This window comes from Lynx canadensis, chromosome E3 (assembly GCF_007474595.2).
Source record: "Lynx canadensis isolate LIC74 chromosome E3, mLynCan4.pri.v2, whole genome shotgun sequence".
NCBI classification, from domain to species: domain Eukaryota; kingdom Metazoa; phylum Chordata; class Mammalia; order Carnivora; family Felidae; genus Lynx; species Lynx canadensis.
This window is the reverse complement of record NC_044318.1, coordinates 31,435,757-31,455,381: the sequence shown is the minus strand read 5'-3', so window position 1 is coordinate 31,455,381 and position 19,625 is coordinate 31,435,757. Positions and strand designations below refer to the sequence as shown.

At 56.0% G+C, this 19,625-nt stretch overlaps 2 protein-coding genes across 6 annotated transcripts in view; one reads left to right on the top strand and one right to left on the bottom strand.

The window, feature by feature from the left end:
- POM121C (POM121 transmembrane nucleoporin C) overlaps positions 1 to 6,541 on the top strand; it is a 26,878-nt gene extending 20,337 nt beyond the window's left edge. The window contains exons 11-13 of the mRNA XM_030300281.1: positions 548 to 2,161; positions 3,705 to 3,827; positions 4,253 to 6,541. Of these exons, the coding sequence (XP_030156141.1) occupies positions 548 to 2,161; positions 3,705 to 3,827; positions 4,253 to 4,350 (1,835 nt within the window). The 3' untranslated portion in view covers positions 4,351 to 6,541. The remainder of the gene's footprint in view (positions 1 to 547; positions 2,162 to 3,704; positions 3,828 to 4,252) is intronic.
- On the bottom strand, positions 4,568 to 19,625 carry NSUN5 (NOP2/Sun RNA methyltransferase 5). 5 transcript variants are annotated; one of them, XR_003965517.1, is made up of 12 exons: positions 19,486 to 19,621; positions 19,269 to 19,391; positions 18,621 to 18,798; positions 18,411 to 18,519; positions 8,285 to 8,423; positions 8,087 to 8,202; positions 7,551 to 7,729; positions 7,156 to 7,366; positions 6,942 to 7,082; positions 6,749 to 6,854; positions 6,110 to 6,658; positions 4,568 to 5,740 (listed from the first exon to the last, which is right to left on the bottom strand). XR_003965517.1 is itself a non-coding variant. In XM_030300283.1 (11 exons), exons 1-11 carry the CDS (start codon positions 19,576 to 19,578, stop codon positions 6,644 to 6,646), a joined length of 1,302 nt encoding a protein of 433 aa, XP_030156143.1. In that variant the 5' UTR covers positions 19,579 to 19,622; the 3' UTR covers positions 5,770 to 6,643. The 5 variants fall into 5 exon arrangements, 4 of the variants coding, with proteins under 4 accessions (XP_030156143.1, XP_030156142.1, XP_030156145.1 ...); XM_030300283.1 differs by lacking the exon at positions 4,568 to 5,740 and having other exon boundaries at positions 5,770 to 6,658; positions 8,087 to 8,094; positions 19,486 to 19,622; XM_030300282.1 differs by lacking the exon at positions 4,568 to 5,740 and having other exon boundaries at positions 5,770 to 6,658.

The following is a 19,625-nucleotide window of genomic DNA, read 5'->3' as shown; positions in this document are numbered from 1 at the left end:
ATGTGATCCCATGGTTACCAAGTCTTGTCACATGACCACAGGCACACGAGGACGTCATTTTTCCCTTTAGGTTTCCAAGGGTCCTTCATGGTACTGCATGTGCCCACACTCCTCTTGTTGCCCTTTAACATAGAGTAGTCTATCCGGCATTAGCCCGTCCCAGGGCTCAAGGGCAGAGACTCTTCCATTCGTGGTTATGTGCCCTGCACTCAGCACAGTAGGCAAACAGGCAGTCTTTGTTGGACGAATAGTAAGTAAGGTGCATCTGGGAAATTAACGGGACTGGAGTTTGGGTGATTGGGTTTTCCTTAGTTTCTACACATTACCCCCCAATGAGGCCACATCGTATCCCATCGTGTCCTACGATCGGGGAAGGGTGGAAATAATGTTTCCTTGATTTTAAGGGGTGGATACTTTAAGGGTCTGTGGTGTGGATGTCGTCACAATTTGTTGACGGACTCTGAATCCCCAGCACGGTGCTAGGGAGAGAAGCGTTGAATGCCATCACGTTTGAGGTATTCAGAATTTACTCTCTCTGTTCTTCCAGAATCTGCTGGAGTGGCAACCACTGGGGCCCACACACCTCCGAAGACACCCAGCCTTCCGGCCCCTCTTGGGTCTTCACAGTCGGGACCCCTTCCAGGCACCTCCTCGGACTCCAAATCCACAGCCGCTTTCTTAGGGCTGACCCCTGCTGCTTCCCCGATCCCAGCCACTGACCCCACCAAGTCCCCTCCAGCTCCTCAGGCTGAGACATCGGCCCCGTCTCCCACCCCGAAGCAAAGTCTTCTTTTGGGAATGCTGAGCACCCCACCTGCCGACCCCCCTACCTCCACAGCCCCCGCTGTGTCCTCGGCATCGCCCATGTTCAAGCCCATCTTTCTGGCCCCACCAAAAAGCGAGAATGAGGGCCCTTTGCCATCCAGCCCATCCAAGGTCACCACCGCGACCCCTTCCGGCTCTGCCCTCCCTGCGCCTGCCAGCAGCCCCAAGCTCACTTTTGAGCCGATCTTCGGCAGCATCGGGCCCACTACGTCTGTGCCCTCGTCGGTCCCCTTCTTCAGTCAGACGTCCGTTCCAGCCACTGCCACGAGCACCCCTCTTTTCACCGGCCAGGCCGGTGCCACCTCAGCCGTGGCTCCCACAAGTACAGCCAGCACGTCCACAGACTCTGCTTCGAAGCCCACGTTCAGCTTTGGTGTGAGCAGCGTGACCAGCACCACCACTTCCGCTGCCCAGCCTTTCCTCTTCGGGGCTCCCCCTGCCTCCGGTGCCAGCTTCACCCCGGCCGTGGGCTCCATATTCCAGTTCGGCAAGCCTCCTGCCGCGCCCGCCTCGACGACGGTCACGACCTTTGTCCAGTCCCTCCCCGGGGCCGCGCCAACGACCGCCAGCGGCAGCGGCACCACCGGCTTCGGCGGTTTCGGCGGCGGCCTCAGCACCCCCGCCCCGGTCACCAGCAGCCAGCCGGCGCCGACCTTCACTAGCGCCGCCACCCCGGCGTTCCACATTCCCTTCGGCTCGAGCACCAAGCCCCCCCTCTCTTCGTACCCGGGAGCCAACCCCCAGCCCACGTTCGGGGCCGCCGACGGGCAGCAGCAGGGCGCCGCCAAGCCGGCCCTCGCCCCGAGCTTCGGCAGCTCTTTCGCTTTCGGGAACTCTGCGGCTGCGGCCCCGGCTGCGACCCCAGCATCTGGCCCGGCCCAGCCCGCCTTCGGCGGCGCCACGCCGTCCGGCTTCGGTGGTTTGAAGCCCACGGCGTCGGCCTTCGGCGCCCCCGCCAGCACCCAGCCGGCCTTCGGCAGCGGCACGTCCGTGTTCTCCTTTGGGGCGGCCGCCGCCTCCGGCTTCGGAGCTACGACCCAGACCACCAGCGGCGGGACCGGTAGCTCTGTGTTCGGCAGCACGACGCTGGCGCCTTTCACGTTCGGGGGTTCGGCCGGCCCGGCCGGCGGCGGGGGCTTCGGGATCAACGCGGCCACCCCCGGCACCAGCTCTGCTTCTGGAGCGTTCAGCTTCGGCACAGGACAGAGCGGGACCGCTGGCGGCACGACGCCTTTCGGAGGAGGCTTGAGTCAGAGCACGTTGGGTGCACCCAGCCAGAGCACACCCTTTGCCTTCAGTGTGGCGAGCGCGCCCGAGAGCAAGCCTGTGTTCGGAGGTAAGATGAGGAACGGACTCGGGTGCTGCTCTGAGTGCTGGCCCCGGCCGCCCTCGGAGCTTTACGGTGTGGCGGTGACTGACATTAGATACAGGGTCAGGGAGCTGTGCGTCCTGGGGGAAGACGGTCTGGTGGTCGAGGAGGTGGGCCTTTCTGAGGCAGTTTGAGCCAAGACTCCCCGTCTGTGATGCAGGGGTTGGGAGCATGGGTGGGTAGGCGTGAGCCAGAGCCCACGCTTCGGGCGCAGGAGAGCTGGCGCAGAGGCCCAGGGGCGTAAGCAAGCTCTGGTCACAAACAGCAAAAAGTGAGGTGTGGCTAGAGGATCGAAGAACAGAAGTGCTCCAGAATGATGTGGGGAGGCAGAGTTGACGGTCACACGTGGCCAGGGTTAAGCTTGGATTTAAGTATTGAGGGAAATCCTGGTAGAATTTCAAGCAGAAGAATGAAGTGATCTGGTTTGCCACGTGGAAAGAGACTCCCAAGGAGCTCTGATCCTGATAGCGTGCTTTCTTCAGGAAACGGGAGAGGTCTTGGGGAGGTCCGTGTACAGAGGAGGGCATCTTGAAATGGTCGTTTGGAGAGTAGGAAAAGGAATGTAACGAGAATGTTGGAGAATCGTGGTTATGAATTTTTTTTAATTAAAAAAAAATTTTTTTTTTCAACGTTTATTTTTGGGACAGAGAGAGAGCATGAACGGGGGAGGGGCAGAGAGAGAGGGAGACACAGAATCGGAAACAGGCTCCAGGCTCTGAGCCATCAGCCCAGAGCCCGACGCGGGGCTCGAACTCACGGACCGCGAGATCGTGGCCTGGCTGAAGTCGGATGCTTAACCGACTGCGCCACCCAGGCGCCCCGCGGTTATGAATTTAAAGCGAGGCCGGCCCGTGCCGTCACACGTTGTTAATCAGCGACATCCAGACTGAGGTGGAGAACGGGTGCAGGCGCGCCTGTCACAGCTCCAGCTGGTGCCCCGAGAGGGGCAGGGCTCGGCAAGGGGAGGGGCGATACTTGAAGTGCTCGCGGTGGCCATCTGGGTGCTAGGCAGTCCCGGGCAGCAGTGAGGGGTGACGGGGTGGGAGTGGGGTGCGAGGTCAGGACGGAGTGAGGCGGCCGGCACTCCCTGAGGCCTGTGGGGGGGGGAGGCGGCGGCAGGACTGGACTTTGAACGTGGCCATGGGAAGGCGAGAGGACCCACACTGGTGGGGTGTTTGGAAGGTTCCAGTTTCTGATGCCAAGGGACAGATAAACAGGGGGCAGAGGCAGAACTCAATTGTCATGACAGAGGGAAGTAACCTGGTCCAGGTGGAGGCGAGGGGGGTGGAGGGTGTTGAGTGTCCCCAGGAATGCAGAGACTCTGTTCCTGAGGTGGCCAAAAGGCAGCACGGTGGTTAGCAGGCAGAGGCACTTCCTACCACCGAGGGAGCCAGCTTTGGTGGTCCAGGGCTGAGGTGCCCTGTGGGGACACCCCCCAATTCGTCATCCCGGCTGTTACGCCCTGTGCCCACTGCCTAGTCGCTCGTTTTCTACCGTCTCTTCGTTCTAGGCACTTCCACACCCACTTTTGGTCAGAACACCCCTGCCCCCGGGGTGGGCGCATCGGGCAGTGGTCTCTCCTTTGGGGCGTCCTCAACACCCACCCAAGGCTTTGTTGGAGTCGGACCTTTCGGTAAGCAGCCAGCGTGACCCTGCTTCTTTCTGCAAAGAAGGAGGGCGGTGGGGGGCGGGGTGGAGGTGGGGGTGGGTCTTGGCAGGTTCCTGGCTCTGGGGCTCCCTGGAAAAGATCAGGCTCACAGGCATGAGAAAGATGTGGCCTGGCTACGAGATTGGCAAAGCCCAGGTATGGAGTTGAGTTGAGGGTGGAATGTTTCAGACCACTGGAAAGCCAAGGGCAGATGCCTTCTTGCTCGCTCTCAGGTGTTCTGGGATTCTGTACTTTCAGTAGCCACCACCCCACACACACACCGCTGCCACTGTTTGGGAAGCCCGGTTTAAGTACCGGATTCTGTCGGCCTAACCTTCCAGAGATTAGGGTACCCAGGGAGGTGTCCCGGATAGCAGCTGCCCTGATGAGACCTTGTTGAATCTTTCCAGGATCGGCGGCCCCTTCATTTTCCATTGGTGCGGGATCCAAGACCCCGGGGGCTCGGCAGCGACTGCAGGCCCGCAGGCAGCACACCCGCAAGAAATAGCCTTTGTCCCCGTTCCATACCCCCCCCCCAACCCCCCTCCTTGCCCACATCTGGACCTCAGCACCTGCTAGGAAGAGCCTCTGACCCTTCTAGTTCCATAAAGCAACCTACCCCAGATCTCTGGCTTCCGCCACCAGGGAGGCGGTGGCAGCCCCGGTGGCCGGTTCCTGCTCCTTGAGGAAGAAGCCCCTGGCCTCTCGAGGGAGGGGGGTTGGGGTGCGCAGGGCAGGAGCCTGATCCCTTTACTTGAATGGCTCCGTGGTGAGGCTGGAGAAAACTGAAGAAACATCTGTACATACTGTCCTCGTCCTCCCCTGACTCTTGTCTGGTGTATGAGCTTGGTCAGGCGGCCTCCCTTCCCGCCTTGCCCCCAGAGCCATCTCCTCTCGCCTGGCAGGTCGTAGGCACGGCCCTACCTACACGTGCCGCCGCGGTGCAGTGGATGATGGGAGTCGGGGAAGTGGGTCAGCCCCGCGGCTTTGCCTTGCTTGGCTTGCCTATAAAAAGCGGTTCTCCTCGGGTCCCGTTAGGGGACTCTGCTTCCCCAGTTCTTGCTGCTTCGTCCCTCCCTGGTTCCCCGCAGGCTCTACTCCTTTTTAAAGGACCTTGAATCTAGCTTTGCCTTGGAGACCCCAGTGGGGCTGCTCCTGCTGGTCCACTTCCTCCTGCCAAGTCTGAGTCCATGTTTGTCCTCAACCCTCTGCCAGTTCGGCCCCTAAAAGCTCGGTGGCTCAAGACTGTTAGCCTGGCAGCTGCAGGGGAGCTACCTCGCTCCGGGGGAGTGGGGGGAGCGCCGGGAGCGGGCAGGATGTCCCCCGCTGCCTCCTTGCCCGCCTTCCCCGCTGGCCTCCGTGGGGCTCGTCCGCCTCCTCCCCGGGGTTGTATGTTTAAAGCCTTGTCCTGTGTTACTGTCTGATGCTCACGTCTATTGCTCTTTGAATCGAGTTTGGAGGAAGAATTGAATTGTATGAGTGGCGGCATGTTGGTAGTGCCGGACTTAACTGTTCCAAGTTTCTGGGGCCTCGCTAATTGAATGTGGAAAGTAGCACCGCTTTATGGCTACACGTGCTGACTCCTGGATTTTCAAATGGTGTTTTGACTTTAAGGGCTGGCAGCCCAAGAGGATGGGGGCCGAGGGGGAAGCAAAGTCCTCTTCCCTCTGCTGTTTCCCTCCCGCCTACCTGACCCCACCGTGGGCTGGATCCTCCCCAGAATGTTAGAAAACCAAAATTAACCAACCACGCTTCAAAATTCATCCCCCCCACACCCCCCCCTTCAGCAGAGCCTCCCCTCCGTCCCGTTCTTCCCCTGTTCCCAGATCACATACCCCAGGCCCAAGAGCCTTGCTGCCAATGCCCATCCTCTTTGGGAGAAGTATGAATGCGTGTGTCTAAATTAAAAGAAAAAAATATTTAAACATTTTTTAACGAAATAAAAATTTATTTTTGTATTTAAGCTAAATTGCCTTTTAAATTCCTTCAAGCTTGGTTCACTGAGGTGGTTAAGTATAAATGCTATTGACTAGGAATTAGCTGTATAGTTAAGTTATGCCTGTGTGGACAAGAGGCTCAGACTGTCCCAGGCAGCTTTCCTGAGGGACTAGAGCCCCTTCGGGACACATTCTATAAACCATAATTCTTATTTTATAAATAATGTGACGTAGATGTGACTTGTCCCCCCTCCCCCCTCGTGACTGAGGTTGAGTGTGACGCAGGGGACTGCTCCTTCCCACCCCCCAGGAAGAGCAGACAGTATTTACCTGTGTGTGGCGCCCAGAGGCCTGGACCTCGAGTCCCGAGTCCCTGTTAGGATTGGGGGGGGGGAGGGGGGGGTGGGCACGGGTCTAGAAACCAAGCTTCTAGCGATACCTTCCGGAAGGTAGAGCCTCGTTAGTGTTAGTGTTCCGAGCTAGTTTACCTCAGGTCCACAGGCAGGACACTTGGCCCGGGAGCCCCCAAAGAGGGTGTCCCGGCACGGCCTGAGTGTGTGTGTGTGTGGGTGTGTGTGTGTGTGTGTGTGTGTGTGTGTGTGTACACGTACGTGCACTGGACAGGAACGGGAGGCTGGGACTTTCCATTACAAATAAAGACTTAATTCCTGTGAGGCTAGTTGGAATTTTTAGTATGAATGTGAGATTTTTCTCCTTGCTTATGTCATTAAGAATAAAAAAAAAAAACTGTGATCTATCGTAGACCATGTCCTGCTTTTTATTTCCGTGGGCAGAGCTGTCACGAGCAAGAACACGGCCCGGGGAGGGGCCCAGGGGACAGGCAAGTCCACACTCTCCCTCCAGCTACCGCTTTCCTTCCTAAAGCAATAAAAAGAAAAGAACCTTAAAACCCGCCGGCTGAGCTGCGGGATGGCGGGGTCCCCCCGCCCAAGGCACAGCTCTGCAGACCTGCTCGGTGCGGGGCGGCACCCCAGGGGCCGCCGCTCTGCGCCGTCTCTTCCTCCGCGGGGCGGCCTCGGGTGGAGGTGCCGGTGCTTCGGCCCGGGAGACTGAGCTAGAAGGAAAGTACCTAAGTTAGAGGTGCCCGGGTCTTCCGGCGTCTTCCAAGCAGCAACCCCCCCCTGCCCCGCCCCCCACTCACCTCGGCGCCTCCACCCGTTCCAGTACGGCAACAAAGAAGCCGCCGGTGAGCGTGGTTTCAGGGGAGGCCCGGAGGCAGCGTTCAGCCCCCGGAAAAGTGCCGAGGCCACGGTGGGGCCAGGAGGGGAGGACGGGGACTAGCCTGTGGAGGTGAGCAGACTTCTGGGTAAAAGACAGCAGCCCCCTTCCCCAGGACCCCGGCGGGTCCCCACTACCTGAAGGTCCCCGAGTTCTGCTGCAGGGCGTCCCGCACCACGTCTTCATTCTCCTCTTGGCAGAGGGAGCACGTGGAGTAGACCAGACGCTGCAGGGAGGGGAAAGTGAGCGCGTGGCACAGTGCTCGCCGCTGGAACCCAGCCAGGGCCTGCAAGCGCGCCTTGCTAGGTGTGCCCGCCCGGGGCTCCTCCAGCCGTCTGGTCGCCATACCTAGGGACAAAGCCTGTCAGCCGCAGACGGGCCTCGTTTCGCACCGAGATCCCTGCACTGCAGGGGACAACGTCTGCCCAGGGTCACCAGTATTAGACCGAGGCCAAAGCGAACCGCTGCCCCTTCCGCCGCAAGGTTGCCCCGCATCTGCAGGTCCCGCGGCCAGGCTCTGTCCCCATCTCACCAGAGCCGCTACAAGAAGGATCCAGCAAGATGTACTGGACCTGACGGTAGCGCTGGTCGGAGGGCGATATCGCCAGGAAGTCCTCCTCGGCCAGCTCGCAGCACGAGACTCCGGCCCGGGCCAGCAGGGTAGCCATGGACGCCAGCCGCCCAGCGTCCAGGTCAAAGGCAAAGATCTTGCTGGAGAAGAGGGGAGAGACGGGGCGAACTGAGAATCCACGGGGAACCTCAGGGCCCACAGTTCTGACACGAGAACATGTCCCTTCACAGGGACACAGAAGAGAAGGGACAGTGGTTAGAGGGACCTGACCTGGAGACTCTGCCCCAAGGGCTGAGGGATTCCTATCTTCGCACCGGCCACCCAGAGGGCAGCTGAGCTTCGGGCTCCGCCACCAACTGCTCTGGGTCCAGAAGCGAATATTTAAAGGGAGATCCTCCTTTCGGCCTTCAAGCCCCCACTGGGTCACAGTTTTCCTCATCTCGTCCTCCAAGTACAAGGTCAGACCCCAGCTCCCTCAGGCTGACCATGGCACTCACCCCTGGTTCTTGAGAAGAGCAGCCAAGTGACTGGTCTTGTTGCCCGGGGCAGCGCAGGCATCGATGACGTGGGAGCCGGGGGGCGGGGCCAGCAGCACGGCCGGCAGACAGCTGGCCTGGCAGGCAGAGCAGGCCCTGGGCTGGCGCACAGAGGCCCGGCTCCCTCTCGGCCCTCCCCTTCCCACCCACCTGCCCTACCTTGTCTTGTAGAATGAGGTGGCCGGCCCGGTACAGCGGGTGGTCGTGCAGATCCGTCTGGGCCGGAAACACCAGCAGCTCTGGCAACAAGGGATCCAGAAGAAAGCACTTCCCTTTGAGGGCCCGGAGGTCCTCGAGGCTGCCAGGGAACAGGAAGCATCGGCAGGTCTGAGTTCCTCCGGGCTATGCGCCAGGCTGGCCGTTTCACACGTTTCCTCACTTGAACTGTTCATTCACGCGACAGATGCTCCAGACCGCCAGGAAGCGAGGGACAGGATCGATTTGATACGAATGGGCAGCAGAGGGGCGCCTGGGTGGCTCAGTCAGTTAAGTGTCCAACTCGACTTCGGCCCAGGTCAGGATCTTGAGGTTCCTGGGCTCAAGCCCCATGTCAGGCTGCCAGCGCCGAGCATGCTTAGAATTCTGTCTCTCTCTGCCCCTGCCCTGTGTATGTGCACGCGGGCTCGCTCTCTCAAACAAACAAAAAAACCACCTAACTTGGACAGAGGTCACTCCTGGGGAGGCGGGCACCGAGCTGACTGCTCAGGGGCAGGGGTCTCCTAACGTGAGGAGCGGAGACGGAAGCGTCGCGTTCCAAACCCTCGCGAAGCGGGCCGACAACGATGCGCAGTTCGGAAAGCCATCCACAGGGGCAGAGCTGGAAGCCAAACCCAAATAGCCACTGCCTGGCGCACCGCCCGGCCTCCCAACCACGTGCTGCGGGCAGAAGGACCGAAGGACCGTCTACCACAGAAGGGGAAGGCGGACGCAGGGGCGGCCTCCCAGGATGAGGGGGATGGGAACGCAGGGGAGCAGCGGGGAGTGCACAGGAACGGTGGCGGGCAACGGAAGCAGTGGGCACAGCACAAGAGAGCCAAGGACGGTTTAGGCAGGGAGATCTTTCTGTGGCCGACCACGTGACACGTCTGGAGGCGGAGAGACCAGGTCAGGGGCTGCTTCTGCCAAAGAAGACGGAAAAGCACGGGCAGAGTGGGGGGAGGGGGCAGAAAGATGCCGCAGGCAAGGGCGTAAGTGACGAGGGTGAGAAGAGAAGCATTTCCGGTGACTGGGTTCGTGGCCTGACCAAACGGTTGCGTGATGGTGATGTCAGCTGCCAGGTTAAGAGGGAATGCAGAAGGGGCAAAGGTCAGGGATGCAAGGACGGGTTCAGGGTCCACAGAGCAATCCCCGTGCTGCGCTGCACTCACAACAGGAGGGATAAAAATCCTGATCGGCTCATCTGACAAAACTCAACATGCACTGAGGATAAAAACACTCTCAGCAAAGCAGGTGCAGAAGGCACACACCTCGCCACAATAAAGGCCGTATGTGAAAAGCCCACAGCTGACATCCTCGGTGGGGAAAAGCTGAAAGCCCTTCCTCTAAGATCAAGATCAGAGATGCCCACTCTCACCCCTGTTACTCAACAAAGCCTGGTGAGCATTTGGGCGAGATCAAGAAGAAAAAGGCGCCCACGTTGGAAAGGAAGAAGTAACACGGTCACTATCTGCAGATGATATATATAGAAAACCCTAAAAACTCCCAACCAAAAAAACTTGTCAGAATTTTTTTTTTTTTTTAAGTGTATTTGAGAGAGACAGAGCATAAGCAGGGGAGGGGCAGAGAGAGGGGAAGGAGAATCCCAAGCAGGCTCCTCGAGGTCAGTGTGCAGAGCCTGACTGGGGGCTCAAACCCACAAAACCGTGAGATCATGACCGGAGCCAAAATCAAGAACCAGATGCTTAACTGAGCCACCCAGGCGCCCCCAAACTGTTAGAACTTATAAATGAGTTCAGTCAAGTTGCAGGATACAAAATTCATACGCAAAAATCTGTTGTGTTTCTACACACTGACAACCTATCTGTTGGGGGAGGTCACAGAGAAGATGTGACCACCTGTTGGGAGCAGGACCCGGGCAGTCAGAGGCTCCTCACCCCTGCCCCGGGATGAGCATCCCGCTTGCCCTCGCCCCTCCCAGAGGCTGCCTGGGGACACAGCCTTGAGAGAGTAATACGGTGTTGAGACCATCTGGAAGGTATGAGACAACCCATTAAGGCCTCTGTATAAACTGAAGATTCTGGCAGGCAGGTGTATGTTCCCTCGCTTATGAAACCTGCCACCTAGGGGCGCCTGGGTGGCTCAGTTGAGCGTCTGACTTTGGGTCAGGTCATGATCTCACAGTTCGTGAGTCCGAGCCCCGGACCGGGCCCAATGCTGTCAGCCTGTCAGCACACTTTGGATCCTCTGTCTCCCCTCTCTCTCCACCCCTCCCCTGTTTATGCTCTCAAAAACTAAAACATTAAAACAAAAACAAAAACAAAAAACCTGCCACCTACCCACCCTTTGGTCTCTCCTTGCCCTCTGCATACAGGGGCCAGTTTCAGATCAAAGGCTGCAAACCAACAACGGATGAACAAGCCTGGAGACCAAAGACACGGGCCTTGGGAAAGGCGTCCACAGGGGAAGTCCGCAGTTGGCCGGCGACCTCTGTGTGGGGAGGCGTGGCCCATACGTCCGCCTGTGGATCGCTGTACGAGCACGGGGCCGCCCGGGGAAGGGCGGGCCGCTTTAACCACACGGATCGCACGGCTGGGAAAGTGAGGACGTGGAGGGCGCTGTGGCGGTGGACAGCAAAACAGACGAAGCACCGGGGCTGGCGGACCCCTGGTACAAGGGAAAGCAAGAGCAGCCACGGCAACCCCAGCCAGCAGGGCAGTCCCCGGTTCAGGAGACACTCCTGATGAGAGTCTGCTCCTGCCGAGCTCACCGACGTAGCTGCCAAGCTCCAGCAAAAAGCCAGGGAAAGCAGCCAGGCGCAGCTGGTGCGGCCACGGGGCAGTGGCTTTTCCCTGACCACGCACGAGGCGGAGATGCCCTCCAGTCGGGGCTGCCTGGCGCTACTTCCTTCCTTAGACACCGGATTACTCTAGCCCGCGGGGAGGCTTGGCCCTGTGAGGGGGACCTCCCCGGGCTTGTGGGACCCTGGGAATCTAGAGAGGAGATACAACAAATTCTCAGGGGGGCTGGGAGCGAGATGGGCCATCTGCACCCGTCTTTGAAGGCTCTGATCAGGCCACATGATGGCAGGGAAGAAAGCCGACACGATCTCCAGTCCACCCCCAGCCCCGGGACGGGATGCTGGTGTCCACGCTGAGCCCACTTGTGCCACAAAACGCTTAGAATGGATGCTGGGCAACGTGCTGCTGATCTAGGGGAAGCGGAGCGGTCCCGGGGACGGGTGTGGGTCCTGGGGAAGAGCCTGAGAGGGAGCTCAGAAAGCCAAAAAGGCTATCCCAATGGGCCACGAAGGGTCTGGAGAAAGTAACCCGGAAGCAAATGTGATCTGACCGCATCGCTGCAGGGACCCCACCTGAACAGAGAGGTCAGCCCGTGGAAAGCCTTAAAACCCGAACAACAATTTCGGTCAAGAAAGTCCCTTGACACTGCAAGCTGGGTGTTCTGCCCCTGCCCGCGAATATGGGGTTTCTCTCTCTCTCCTATGAGGGAACACACCGGGCACAGACATCCCACAGGGCTGAACTCTGCAAGCCTCTTACGGTGAATTCACGCCGGTGCTGAGGGGAAACGCAGCTGGGAACCTGTAAACCTGTTACCCCCACGAAGAGTGACTGTCCGACAACACAAGCCGCACAGGGAGACCGGAGGAACTACCTAAGATCTGCGCCGAGTGGGCACTGTGCGCCCTGCACATAGTCCTTCCAACAGCCTAGCGGGGCAGACAGAAGAGCCAGAAGGCTCCTGGTGGGTGACAGCCAGGACCTCACAAAGTGTGAGATCACGACCTGAGCCAATATCAAGAGTTGGACACTTAACTGACTGAGCCATCCAGGCGCCCCAATGTTGGACCTTTCAAGTGCTCCGCCAAGGTCATCGGCACAACCCCACCATGTCATGGCATGGCGGCCAGAGACCTGTAAGATGGGCCCGCCACATTAACGCGATAATGGTCACGTGCAGAACTGCCTCTCTCGCAGGATATCCTGCAGGCTTTGCTGGAGATCTGAGAGAGGCTGGGCAGTGAGCCCACGGAACATTCCAGGCCCAGACACTGCCCCAAGGTTTTGGGAATCGTTTGGTCGGGTAAGACCCGCCTTGTCACAGACACCGTGATTGCCAGAGGGCACACTTATCCAGCCCCTAAGAACGCGGAAGATGTGTGTGAGCCTCTGCAGGGGTTTTTGGAGTCCGGAGGCCTCTTATTCTCTATCTGGCACAGTGCCGGGTCCTCTATACCGCCCGGTAAAGAAAGTGCACGTGTGTGAGCGGGGATCAGAGCGCGGGCCGCCTATGAAAAGGCAAAAAATACCAGTGGGACAGATGAAAGCCCTGGGCGTCCCCCAAGCAGGGCTGCCACTGGAGTTCAAGGTGTCTGTGACTCTGGAAGGTGTGGGGCGGGCGCTGTGGCAGAGACAACAGACGGGAAGGGTGCCCCTGGGATTTGGGTCTCGGCTCCGGAAGGAGACAGAAGCCACGCATTCCTCCCCGTCCCCCTGGGCAGGGGGGCAACAGCTTCTAGCTGTGTGCCCCACGCTCCTCCAGGCAGAGCCTCTCAGGAAGAAACAGCACAGAGAGCGTTCTAACTGGTGATCTCTCAGAGCCCTGGCCCTTAACCCTCCGCACGGGCAGCGGGCTGCGCCAAGGGCACTGGCCCCGCAGCTCGGACAGAGGATGTTGAATAAGCCCCTGTGCGGTCAGGGCATATGACAAGACCCGTGGTTCCCCTGCAGGAGCCCAAGGCAGGCCTCACCGGTCTCCACACCCCGGCTCCGAAGGCACTGACGCCCCCTGGCGGTCAAGAAACTAATGCCCTACCTCAGGTACGAGCCCTAGCAACTGACCTTTGGCAGGCAGTGCGGACTAGGCGCGGAGGAAGCCGACCCACCGTCGCCCCCTGGCGGGGCGGCCTGCTGCCGAGGAAGCCAGATTGCCCCGCAGACGCGGTGACTTGACTTGGTTCACCAGGTTCACTCGGTAACACGACCTGTGTGTTCTAAAGAACGCCCGAGGCAACTGCCAAAGGTGCCTGCGGCCATCCTCCTGAGCTCCCAACCAGTAAGGAATTGGCAAACTGACTGGACCGGCCCCTCCCTCCAAGCGAGGGTTCTAACTGCGCCTCGGTTTGCGTGGTTATCACATCTGGCCCAACCTGAGCTTTCCTGGCCGCCGCACCAACTGGGCCGCCACCGTTGGGAGACTGAAAAAGACCCGTGGAGAGACATCCTCATCCACCAGTGACTGGGGGTCACGTTTGAAAGGCCGTGACGTGCAAGACCGGGCAGAACATGCTACTGAATGGAGGATCCTTCACCCACACACCCTGCAAGCAGCAGGACCGGCAGTCAGGAAAAAGAGATGTTTTTTTGTTTTTTTTTTTTAACGTTTTTATTTATTTCCGAGACAGAGACAGAGCATGAGCAGGGGAGGGGCAGAGAGAGAGGGAGACACAGGATCCGAAGCAGGCTCCAGGCTCCGAGCTGTCAGCACAGAGCCCGACGCGGGGCTCGAACTCACACGCTGTGAGATCATGACCTGAGCCGAAGTCCGACACTTAACCGACTGAGCCAGCCAGGCGCCCCGGAAAAAGGGATGTTGTAACAAGCAGATTACGTCACTAGCAGAAAACCACCTTGGCTGGGTGGACTAGGCACCGTCCCTGCCGTTAGTACGTCCGGACGACCCACCGGTAGGGCCTGCTGCCCCGTATGCCAGACCGGGGACCCTGCCGAGACACCCAACACCATAAAGCAAACAGCTGCCGCCCCCTTACCGTGGAGCAACGTGCGGCCACTGAGCACGCCAGGCTCCACCACGCCTGGGAAAGGAGCCCTACCCACTGACACGCACGCTGGGATGTCCCACACCTAGATGGGGAGCTACCCGTCTCCCCCGGGATCCCTCTGCCCTGCGGCAAGCTGCACCTGCAGAAAGGCATCCCACCTGGAATGGCACACGCGTTCCTGGAAGAGGGGAGGAGGTGGGGGTCCCGGTCTGGCACATGCACCCCCCAGTCCCATCTCCTCATGGCGGACAGCGCCGCCTCCCCCCCCCGCCAACACTCATGCTGTGGTCAACCTGGTCAAGAAACTAAAGCTGCCAGCCTCCCTCTCCTCAAGGCCAGACGGGCACAGTCTGTCGTCTGTGAGGATATGATCATTTGGATGGTGCCTCTGTTCCTTCCGTGAAACTGGAGGACATTCTAGCACATACAGAAGCCCTTATGAAATTCACCCAGCCCACTGTGAATGGCAGCCAGTAAAGCCGGTCCTTACAGAACACTGAAATGTCTCTAATAACAAAAGCTGCCCTCCAAAACAGGATGGCCTTGGAAATTATTACTGCCTCACAAGGAAGCACCTGTGCCATTATCCAAACAGAATGTTTTGTGTGTGTATCTGATGAATCCACTAAAGTACCATCTTTACTAAAATCATCTAAGAACACAAGTAAATGCCCTGAGTGATCTGACCTCCAGCCTAGAGGATTTTAAGAAATCAATGGTTTGGATCCTGGGGTTCTTGGAGGAAGAACTTATCACTGATTTGGGGAATGTCTGCCTTCATCTGTTTTCTTCTGCACGTGCCTGTACCATTGCTGTGGCTTCTGCCTCCAGGGCAGCCAGCCAGCTACCAAAGGAGCTATCTCCGTGCTCATGAGACCCTCGCTGACCGCTCAGGGCACACTGAGGAAAACAGTCACGTGGGATTTTAAGAGCTTGTCACAGGGGTTAGTGTGGAGGGAGGTCACTGAAAGGACATGCCTACCAGTTGACCTGTGAGCTGGACCCCGGCAATCAGAGGCTCCTCCCCTCTTTCCCTGTCCTTGGGATGGGCATTCCCACTCGCCTTCTCCACCAGAGGATGCTCCAAGGACAAAGCCTTGAGACAGGGTCATGGTGTTGAGACCACATGGACGGTATACGGGCATACCTCATTTCATTGCATTTTGCGCTTCACAGATAAGTGCGTTTTTTACAAACTGAAGGCGCCATTTTTCCAACGCTGTCTGCTCACTTCTTGTCTCTGGGTCATGTTTTTGGAATTGTCACAATATTTTAAACTTCTTATTATAATATTTATTATGGTCATCTCTGATTAGTGATTCTGACTCACCAAAAACTCAAGTGATGCTCAGCATTTTTTTAGCAATAAAGTATTTTTAAAATACAGTTTTGTTGTTTTTTTTTTTTTAGACATGATGCTCTATACACTTACGAGATCACAGTATAGTAGAAACATAACTTTCATAGGCAGTGGGAAACCAAAAAATTCATTCCACTTGCTTTATTGCAGTGTTCTGGAACTGAACCTACAATATCTCCAACGTGGGGCCTGTATGTGACTGAACCCAATTAAGGCCTCTCAATAAACTTTCAAGATTCTGGCAGGTGGGGGCAAAGATGTACTTGCCTTCCAGTTACCCAAGACAAGCCTCGTATAGAAGTTCCCTTGCTTATTAAACCTGCCACCTATCAATCTGGAGCAGCCTGCCTCTTTTTTCATTCCCTCTCTGACCCTGCCCTCTGTGTTTGGGGGCTGGTTTCAGATCATATCTGGGAAGCTCCCAAGGAGGTTGCAAACCAACATTATCTTGAAAAAGAAATTAACAATCCCATTTACACTTGTATCCAAAAAAATTCAAAGAGGTGAAAGTCCTGTACTCTTAAAACTATAAGATAGTGGGGTGCCTGGGTGTCTCAGTTAGTTAAGCATCTGACTTTGGTTCAGGTTCTCATGGTTCATGAGTTAGAGCCCTACATCAGGCTCTGTGCTGACAGCTCAGGGTCTGGAGCCTGCTTCAGATTCTGTGTCTCCCTCTCTCTCTCTCTCTCTCTCTCTCTGCCCCTCCCTGCTCATGCTGTCTCTCTCTCTCAAAAATAAACACTAAAAAATAATAATAGTAATAGTAATAATAATAAAAATTACCTATTCTTGAAAAAACAAACAAACAAACAAAAAACCTCTAAGATACTGATGAAAGAAACTAAAGATGATACAAACAAATGAAAAGATAGTCCATTCTCATGGACTGGAAGAATAATGCTAAAATGTCCATACTACAAGCAAAGCAATCTACAAGTTCAATGTGATCTCTATCAATTCCGATAGAATTGTTTACAGAGAGAACAATCCTAAAATGTAGAACCACAAAAGACCCTGAAGAGCCAAAGCAATCTTGAGAAAGAAGAACAAAGCTGGAGATACCACACTCCCTGATTTCAAACTATATTACAAAGGTATAGAAATCAAGACAGTATGGCACTGGCATAAAATCAGACACACAGATCAATGGGACAAAACAGAGAGCCTAGAAATAAACCCATACTTAAATGATCAATTTATGACGGAGAAGCCAAGAATATACAGCAGGGGAAAAAAAAAAAAAAAACAGTCTCTCCAATAATGGTGTTGGGAAGACTGAAGCCACACACAAAAGAACGAAACGGGACCCCTACTTTACAGCAGACACAGAACTAACTCAAAATGGATGAAAGACCTAAACGTGAGCCCTGGAAACAGAACACCCCTGGAAGAAAACATGGGTGGTAAGCTCCCTGACATCTGTCTTGGTTTTTTTGATTTTTTGGATCCAACTCCTAACAAAAAGCAAAAGCAAAAATAAACAGGTGAACTATGCCAAACTAAAAAGTTCTGTAGGGCACAGGAAACCATCAACAAAATGAAAAAGCAACGTACCGCATGGAAGAAAATATCTGCAAATCACATATCTGGATAAGGAGTTAATATCTAAAATATGTAAAGAACACTAACTCAACAGTTAACGAAAAAAAGGGGGCGGTGGGATTAAAACACACGTAAGGAATCTAAACAGTTGTCCAAAGACAAACAGATGGCCAAAAAGTACACGAAAAGGTGCTGAACATCACTAGTCATCGGAGGAAATGGAAATGAAAGCCACAATGAAACATCACCTCACACCTGTGAGAATGGCTATTCCCAAAAAGAAATAACGAGGGTTGGTGAGGATGTGGAGAGAGGGGAGTCCTCGTGCACTGTTGGGAGGAAATGTTAACTGGTGCAGCCGCTGTGGAAAAACACTATGGAGGCTCATCAAAAAATTAAAAATAGAACTACCATACTATATATACGTGTATGTGTGTACCTACACCTGTGTACACACACACATAGGAATATTATTCAGTTCCCTCTAAAAGAATAAAATCTTGCTATTTGTGACCACACGGATGGACCTTGAAAGTATTATGCTAAGTGAAACAAATCAAACAGAAAGACAAACACTGTATGTTCTATTGGGTGGACTCTCTTTTTAAAAACAAAAACAAAACCAAAACCGACCAACCAACTCATAAATACAGAGAACAGATTTGTGACTGCAGACGGTGGGGCGGCATGTGTGCAAAAGGGGTAGAGACAGTCAAAAGGTACAAGTTTCTACTTGAAGTCTTGGGGATCTAATATACAGCGTGGTGACTAATAAAAACACACTCTTGCATATTCAAAAGATGCTAAGAGATCTTAAAAGTTCTCATCACAAGAAAAACTTTCTGTAACTATGTGCGGTAACAAATGTTACCTAGATTTCTTGTAGCAATTCTTTCGCAGTGTACATACATACAAAGTCATTAGCCGTCTATCTGAAATTAATGTTATGTCAATTATAAGGGGGTGGGGACACTGCAAAATAAACCAACAGCCGTGTGTTTAAGCATGTTGCTTTGGAAGGATTTCTCTTAAATCTTGAATTTTGAATAAACAGGATTTAGCAATTTAAAACGAAGAAGGTGCAAAGTTCAGAGGGGAGATGAATTTAGTATGACACACACTGTGACTGTGGGGTCTGTTTACCACTCATATGACCCCGAGGGTAGCAATACTGAGAGAAGTCTAGGCTGCGAGACACATATCATCAGGCGAGAAGCAGGAATTAAGAGTTTGAGAAATTGAGGGATGCATTAGAAGAACATAGGAGGGAACCACAAGAATCCACGTTTAAGGGACAGAGGAAGACAGGCCTTGGAAGGAGAGGAAGCAACTGCCGGAAAAGTCCAAGAAACGGATCCCTGTTTCCCAGTGCCCCCCAGGCACCTCCCCTGGAGGAGGGCAGCCAGGCGGGGTTCTCAGCTCACCTGGAAGCCCGGCCCTGGTAGGAGAAACCTTGTCTCTTGAAGTAATCAACCGCATCATCACAACAGGTCTTCAGAGTGTTCACCCGCACAAACCGAGGCACCTGAGAGGCTGGGAAGCAATCAGCAGTGAGTGGGCAGGAGCGAGGCCTCTCTTCCCAAGGCCTGCGAGCTACCCTCCTCCACACAGCTCCTTCCTGGGAGAAAGCTCACCTGGGCCAGGCTTGGATTCCACCTGCAACAGGTCCTCGTTCTTGCTCACACCTCGATGAACCTTGAGCCGGGCCAACTCAGCCTTCAGCCTTGCCTGGTGCCGGTCCAGCAAAGGTTTCCATCGGCCCCCACTGCCACCTTTAAAGCCCTTTCCCAGCAGCAACTCATACACTAGTACCTGGGGATGAGGAAAGAAAGAGAAAAAAACCTTAAACGTGAATGTCTTGGAACTCCAGAGTGTTGGAACCGCAAGCGCTGAACCAATCACCTATCCAGACAGCAACAGATGAAAGTGAGGTGTCCCGCCCAGGATCACAACGGATTTACGGCTGAGCCCTGTCCCGAAACCTGTCCGCAGGGCTGCTCAGCCCAGGGCTCTGGATCCCAACCTTCCTCCTTGTCAGCATCATCCATTTGTTTCGGCCAGTGTCCCTGCCACGGCTACTTTGCACTTTCGTCCTTATTTCATCTTCCACTCGGCTCGAAGTTAAAGCACTGTCATCCCACCTCAAATAACCCGGCTAAAGAGTGCTCATCCTCATTTCAGAGGGGCGACTTGCCGAAGTCACACCGTGGACGGTACCGCGCGGCGACCAGGTCCGGAGGGGGCTCACAGCCCAGCCCAGCCCCGCCCCCCGGCCCCGCTACCTTGGCCAGGTGCGGCCGCAGCTTCTTCTCGGCGCGGAGGAGGCCGGCGCTGGTGATCACGGCGTCCAGCACGGAGGAGTAGCGTTGGGTCTCGCACACCAGCGCGTACAGCTGCTTCACGTTCTGCTCGTGGCCGAGAGGACACCGGCTGAGGCAGGGGCCCCCCGCCCGGGCTCCCCTCCCGCCCCTCGCCGGCTCGAACCCCGAACCCCGCTACCTGGAAGCTGCTGGCATACACCAGCCCCTTGATGGAACCCCGCCGGCTCTCCACGCCAGCCAGCACGGACGCTGCCGTCGCGTAGAGCGCCATGCTCTGCTCCCGCGCCTTTACGGCTCTGTCGCGAAGCGTACCCGCCT